Source organism: Puma concolor, chromosome C1 (assembly GCF_028749965.1).
Source record: "Puma concolor isolate L17-30 chromosome C1, mPumCon1.1.hap2, whole genome shotgun sequence".
Classification (NCBI taxonomy): Eukaryota; Metazoa; Chordata; class Mammalia; order Carnivora; family Felidae; genus Puma; species Puma concolor.
The window spans coordinates 51592629-51600208 of NC_141674.1; the positions used below are offsets into that span (position 1 = coordinate 51592629).

Below are 7580 nucleotides of genomic sequence, written 5' to 3' on the forward strand. Positions count from 1 at the left end.
ACAGAAAAAAATATATTGTTTAGAAATGCATTTATAGGGGACATCTGGGTGGCTCAGTCAGTTAAGCATCCGACTCTTGATTTCAGCTCAGGATATGATCTCACAGTTCATGAGTTAAAGCCCCACATAGGGCTCTGCAGTGACAGCTCAGAGCCTGCTTAGGATTCTGTCTCCTTCTCTCTGCCCTTCCCCCCGCTTGCTCTCTATCTCTCTCTCAAAATAAATAAAAATAAACTTAAAAAGAAAGAAAGAAAGAAAGAAAGAAAGAAAGAAAGAAAGAAAGAAAGAAAGAAGGAAAGAAATGCCTTCACAGGTGGAAAGAATAAAGAAAAGCGAGGAAATGGTCATCCCAAAAGTAAGGATAATGAATGGGAGTGGTCTGCAGGAAAGTGTAAGATTGAGAAGAGAAAGGATGTATCAGAAAGAAAAAACAACAGAACAGTTACAGAGATGGGATTGAGCAGAGCATTTGTGGGGGGTACAAGTAAACTAGAGAGTAAGTCAACAAGAGAAGGACCAGATTATAGATGACTTTAAAATTCAGGCAAGAGAGGCACCTGGGTGGCTCAGTCGGTTAAGCGGCTGACTTCAGCTCAGGTAATGATCTCACGGTCCGTGAGTGTGAGTTTGAATCTCACATCAGGCTCTGTGCTGACAGCTCTGAGCCTGGAGGCTGCTTCAGATTCTGTGTCTCCCTCTCTCTCTGCCCCTCCCCTGTTCACGCTCTGTCTCTCTATCAAAAATAAATAAACATTAAAAAATTTTTTTTAATAAGATAAAATGCAGGCAAGAGTTTGGGTTTAACACTTTAACAAGCCACTCTATATTCTTGAACAAAAGAATGCCATGATAAAAGCTGTATGTTAGGGAGACTTCATTTGCAACACATTTGAATTACAGGAGGTAAGAGATTAGATCAGCTCTAGCCCCACTGAAGTCATCAGGAAGTGAGGTAATGAAAGATGCTCCAAGGTGGCAGAGCGACATTCACTGAAACACTTCTTACATGTCCAGTTTACACAAGATTCTGTGTTCAACTCTAGAGATAAAAAGACACAGACCAGCCATCAAAGAGCTCTGAAAAGCAGTATAAAGTAGGGGGAAAGGGGGAATGTGGGGAATTGAAGGGGGGGGCCAGAAAAATTACAAAGACAAACCCAAAAAACAAGAGGTCATGAAATCAGTGATGAAGAAAAAAGTCAAAGACCCCTAATCCTCAAGCGTGCTCTAATTCCAGTACACGTAAAAGTACCAGGGGAAGCACAGTAATATGGCCCAAGGGCCAATGAGAACAAGCAGGAAGGGGCTGTGACTGTACCACATACATGTGAGAAATGTGACCAGAAAAAAGGAATGACTGGTTGGCAGCTAGAAATGCCAGAAGATTCAATGTTTCTTCGTTTTATGAGAAAAGCGTAATAAGTCTTACGGTTTAAGGGAAACATACATGAAAAGAAACAGACGGAAGATGATAGAAAGGAAAGGAAAAAATTATGAGAGCAAGATTCTGAGAGAGGGGTGCTTTGGTGGCTCAGTTGGTTAAGTGTTCAACTTCAGCTCAGGTCACAATCTTGTGGTTCATGAGTTCGAGCCCTGCATAGGGCTCTGTGCTGACAGCTCAGAACCTGGAGCCTACTTCCATTGTGTGTGTGCGCGCGCGCGCGCGCGCGCGCGCGCGCGCGTGTGTGTGTGTGTGTGTGTGTGTGCGCGCGCGCGCGCGCGCGCGCGCGCGCCGCGCCCCTCCCCCACTCGCATTTGGTCTCTGTCTCTCAAAAATGAATAAACATTAAAAAAAATTTTTTTAAAGATTCTGAGAGAGGTGGCAAGTGTGGGGTTCTAAGGACAAAACACTAGGTAAACTTTAGGGAAGGCACACCTTCAAGCTCATAAGAAAGATGGTTTAATGACATATAGGAACAGTAGCATGCTGAGGTTATAACAGACTCATGTTAGATGGTCTTGAACTTTTCAGCAAGAGATGGGGGTAGGGAAACAGACATTAATACGAGAAAGGATTTAGAGTAAACCTCATTTCAAATGAGAAGACATTCATTAATAAAAGATCAACTCTGCACTGTTCTGCTCTGCCTCTAACACTAATATGCAACTAAGGGGCAAGAAAGAGGTTAGACACTGAGAGGTGCCTGCATGGCTCAGTCAGTTACGGTTACATGTCCAACTTTGGTTCAGGTCATGATCTTACGGTTCCTGGGTTTGAGTCCCACGTGGGGCTCTGTGCTGACAGCTCAGAGCCTGGAGCCTGCTTAGGATTCTGTGTCTCCCTCTCTCTCTGCCCCTCCCCCACTCATGCTCTGTCTCTCAAAAAATAAACATTAAAAAAATATATATTTAAAAAAAGAAAGAGGTTAGACATTCAGCATTAAGATTTTGTAAGATGAGTACAACAAAAGGCCAGGGAGGTATACATGTCCAAAGTGATAAAAAAAAAAAAAAGGCAGCATTGAAGTAGTTGGTATTATGTGGAAAGAATTTCTTTGATCAGGACTGTGAGAATTAACTGAACAAAGTAGACTGAAAGATTGGGCCTATACAGCCAAAGTTATGAACAGATTCAAAACAAAAAACAAACCAAAAAAAATGAGGTTATAAATAAGCCTACGGGGCGCCTGAGTGGCGCGCGCGTCGGTTAAGCGTCTGACTTCAGCCAGGTCACGATCTCGCAGTCCGTGAGTTCGAGCCCCGCGTCAGGTTCTGGGCTGATGGCTCAGAGCCTGGAGCCTGGTTCCGATTCTGTGTCTCCCTCTCTCTCTGCCCCTTCCCCGTTCATGCTCTGTCTCTCTCTGTCCCAAAAATAAATAAACGTTGAAAAAAAAAAATTTTTAAATAAGCCTATATTCAGGAAATAATACTCCTGTAGGATTTTCCTCAAAAATAAAGATCTGATGAAAGCCTTTCAAAGTCTGCTTCTTAGGCAGCAAAATGATAACAAATTAGCAAAGGAAAGATGAACTAGGTAAGGGTAACTTTGGGGATGCTAACTGTAGCACTGTATGAAAATCTGTAAGTATCATAGAAAACATTTTGCAGAAAGAAAATACAGTCAATTAAAAAAAATGTAATCTGAAATCAGAGGATTACGGTTTGAATCCCAATTCAGGCAAATACTTTCATGCTATGTAGGCCTCAATTCTTTGTCTGGATTATGGGAATCATAATAACTGTAAATGATATAGGAATAACAATAGCAGCAGCTAACATTTTTTTTTTTTTTAACGTTTATTTTTGAGACTGAGAGAGGCAGAGCATGAACGGGGGAGGGTCAGAGACAGAGGGAGACACAGAATCGGAAGCAGGCTCCAGGCTCTGGGCCATCATCGGCCCAGAGCCCGACACGGGGCTCGAACTCACGGACTGTGAGATCGTGACCTGAGCTGAAGTCGGACGCTTAACCGACTGAGCCACCCAGGCGCCCCGAGCAGCTAACATTTTTTAATGCTTATAATGTTTCAGTCACAGTTCTAAGTGTTTTGTATGTATTAACTCATTTAATCTTCATGATAACCCCATGGAGGCTTTTATCCCCATTTTACTGGAAAGAAAACCAAGACAAGGAAGTTAGATCAACTGCCCAGAATTACATAGCTATTCTGTGGTATATGCAGAATTTGAACCTGTACAATGTGACTGACCTGCTATGTTCTTCACTATGTTCTTTCCCCTTCTCTGGGTAATAAAGATGAGAATATAGTAATAAGTGCTTTAAGTATATCCAAATGTTCATTATTACTGCTGAGTATCAAGTAACAGAACAAAATAATCCAAACAAAAGCCTAGATCATTAATCTACAGTCAACGTTCCACAAAATTATATGCTAGGGGGTGATTATAAGGGGAGTAATGAACAATGTATATGCCTTGTCCTCCAAAAGCAGGGAGAACAGACAAGAGGCAATAATTGATATGAACAAAATATACATGCTGCTTTTCTATAATGAGCTGAGTAAAGTAGTACAATCAGTGATAAAGAATAAGAGCTTTCAGAAATCACAAAATCACAGCCTCAAGAAATAACAGCACTAAATGCAAAGGGTTAGGAAATGACTGAACCAGAAAAGAAATCAGTATAATTCTTTTTAAAGTAAAGATTTTGGAACAATCATAAAGCTTTAAACAGAAGAAAAAGAAGGCTTCGAATAGCAACAGGCTTTTCACAGAGCAACAAATTTTATATATGCACATCACATAATGACTTATCACTCCCAAGAAAAGGTCCAACATCACATTATGAATATTATAATAATAAAAAATAATTGATGCTGGGCACTTATGTAGAAAGCTGTGTTCTAAGCACCGTACAGGTACTGATCTGTTTAATTTTTTTTTTTTTAACGTTTATTCATTTTTGAGAGACAGAGAGAGACAGAGCATGAGCAGGGAAGGGGCAGAGATAGAGGGAGACGCAGAATCCGAAGCAGGCTGCAGGCTCTGAGCTGTCAGCACAGAGCCCAACGCGGAGCTCGAACTCATGAACTGAGAGATCATGACCTGAGCTGAAGTCGGACGCTCAACCGGCTTGAGTCACCCAGGTGCCCCTGATTTATTTAATTCTTACAACAACCCTATAAGGTAGGTCCTACTATTATCCCCAGTTTATAGGTAGGGAAAATGAAGAAGTAAGGTGAAGTAACTTGCCCAAGTTTATTCAATGCAGGCCAGTGCTGGGATGTCAAACCTAGGAAGTTTATCTCCAGAGTATGTGCTATATATACTTCCTCTAGTAGGAAACTAATCAACAGAACAAGAATTTATTCAGAAGTGTTATTTGACCATATTTAATAACAAGAATGAAAGTACCTTTCAGTCACAATAAGCAGATAATAATTCATCATCTATAACAGTTCTGTCCTCAGTCTTCCCTTCAAATTAATCTGCACATTCCTCCAATACTATCTCATCTACTCCTCTGGCTTCAATTACAATGTATTTGCTGATTCCCAAATCTAGACATCTAGCCCAATCTCCTGCATCTTCAACATCACCAACAACCTAATAAATATCTCTCCTTAAATGCTCCATGAGCACCTCAAAATCAGTAGGTCCAAAACTGAATCATCATCTCTTCCCATCTTGTTTCCCACCCTCAAATCCCATCTTCCTCTTGTACTCCCTTACCTCAATGACTGCCTCCATCATCCACCTGACTGCCCAAGTCAGAAACTTGTATGTTATCTCAGACTCGTCAGTCATCCTCATCTTCGGTACCCAATCAATAACCAATCACCTAAGTATCTCTCCAATCAATGAATGTCTCATTTCCACTGCCTTGCTTAATGTGACAACTCTACAAGACTACGTTAATTTGAATTTTTGTTGTTTTGTGAAACTTCCTTTTTTTCTTGTATTTTGTCCTCTCATCTCAGCACAAACTCCATGAATGGAGAACAGATATTGTATATATTTCATATCTAACTCCCTAGTGCGCAATTTCCTGATCAATAAATATTCTCGGCGAAACTTGGTTCTATTAAAGAGAAATGAATACTAAGCATATATGTCAAGCAATACATTTTTAGTGATATTGCCTTCACAAACAAGACCCAGTTATTTCACAAAAAAATTAAAAAGAACAAAAGTAATAATTTCCTATTAACTCTAAGGATATACTAATTATTGTTCAGTGTTCAATGACAGTTACTAAAGGCCATGCACCATGCTAAACACTTTACACAAAGTATGCCACTTAATATTCACAGTGCTATGAGCTGGGTACTGTTACTGTACCCATTTTCCAGATGCCAAAACTGTAACTTAAAAGAGCTTAAACAATTTGATTAGAGTGCCAAGTTAGAATGTAAGTCAGGATTTGAACCCATGGCATAATAGTCCGACACCAGAGCACATGTTCTTACACACTTTTTATTTTGCCTCTTAAAATGAAATGTGTCTTAAAGCGCAAAAGAAAAGAATACGCACAAAGCTTAAATCAAAGTAAATCAAAACAGAGTAACCCTATGGAAGTTCAGGCAGTTAAGAAAAGACCTGTCTGGTCGGTCCAAAAATCGTTAAGATCAGCAAACTAAAAAGATCCAGAACCACAGAAATAAAATTGTCAAAAAAAGTAATGCATTCGAATGTTTCTTTCTTTTCTTGGGACATCATAATAAAACCAACACTGTCTAGTGTTTTACACATTAGTATATTTCACAATGAAATTCTACAGATATTAAAAGCCCCCGCCGTATTTCAATTTTTGGTTCTGGCATCCTACCCGCCACAGGCTGGTAAAAGGTTCGGAAACCTCAACCATGATCACATGCTTACTTCCAGACTCCTAAAATATGAGCCAAACGGCCTGTATAAAAAGAACACTGCCTATCATCCATCTTCGTCTGGTGCCATGAGAAACAGGCACACATTTAAATTCACATGCTACTAAGATCAAGCTTCAGCCTACAATTCGCCCAAGATTCGGCAGCTGCACACCCGAGGTGCAGACCACAAGCTCTCAACTTTTCATTTTGCCTATACGTTTTAGATTCTGGGTGCACAAGCCCACTTTGAATTGTCCCTAGGTTGCAAAGAGGAATCCTGTCAGATTTCTCCGGAAGGGTGGGAGGCGTAAGAAGGGGCGGCCTCCCACCGGCCCCGAGCCCGCCGCGCACGGAACCTTTTGTTGGGGTGGAGAAGAGGGCGGACCCCCGCACCCTCCTGGGGGCAAAAGGGGGTGCGCGGGAGAGGGGGGGAGTTAGACGCCGCGGCGGCCCCAGGCAGCTCGGGGGTGGGGACACAAAGAATTTGGGGAGCGCTGATCGGCCGGCCGGCGAGCTCCCCCACCCGCCCTGCAGTAAGCCGCCGCGAAAACTCCAGGCCCGGGCCGCCGAGGAGCTGGCAGAGGCGGGCGCGCCGGCGTGCGGGGCTCCCCGCGCCCCGAGGCGAGGATCGGCGGCGGGTGCGGGCTGAGAGCCCGGGTTGGAGGGCGGCGCGAGGCCTCGGCGGCGCCCGCGACAGCCGCGACCCCCCTCCGCCCAGCCGCGGACCAGGCCGCCGGATCCCCGCGCCCGCGTCGCCACACCCACCCGTCTCCTAGGCCGGGCCCGGGAGGACTCCCGGCTCTTCCTCCCGCTGAGGCGGCGCGCCCCGCGCCTGAGATTTACCTGCTGATCTTCTGGGCAAAGGCGCGGCGCTCGGCCATGGCTGCTAAGGCGGCGGCGGCGGCGGTCTGGGCGCGGACGGGCGGGCGCGTGCCTCCTCGCTCACGCTCCCTCCCTCGCGGCCTCTGCCAGTCCCAGCTCCGGACCGGGGAGGCTGGGGCTGGCGGCCGGAGAGCCGGGAACGAGCCCTGCCGTAATGCTCCTGAGAGGCGCGCAGCAAGAAACCGCTCCTCCCCCAGCGCGTCAATGCCCGCGGGAGCCCGGGCTTCAGAACGCAGCTGCGGCCGGTTGGAACCAGAGGGAAGAATGGGGCGTGGAGGGAGCGACAAGCCAGTCCCGGCCGCCTCGCTGCTGCGGGGCCCGCACGACCGAGAGAACACACAGAGCAGCCAGAGAGGGGCCAGCGACTTGGTGAGGCAGGAAAAGAAGATTACAGAACGCGTGGGGGGAGCTTGGTTTTCCCGAAAA

The 7580-nt window shown here is 44.8% G+C and overlaps 1 protein-coding gene across 9 annotated transcripts in view; it reads right to left on the reverse strand.

Annotated features, from left to right (window-relative positions):
- DOCK7 (dedicator of cytokinesis 7) overlaps positions 1-7329 on the reverse strand; it is a 236897-nt gene extending 229568 nt beyond the window's left edge. For 2 of the 9 annotated variants that reach the window (XM_086717167.1, XM_086717165.1), the window contains exon 1: positions 7116-7329. In XM_086717167.1, coding sequence (XP_086573293.1) covers positions 7116-7153 — 38 coding nt within the window. In that variant the 5' untranslated portion in view covers positions 7154-7329. The remainder of the gene's footprint in view (positions 1-7115) is intronic. The other 7 variants (XM_086717168.1, XM_086717166.1, XM_086717171.1 and 4 more) reach the window with 5 other exon arrangements.
- Positions 7330-7580: the final 251 nt, after the last annotated feature.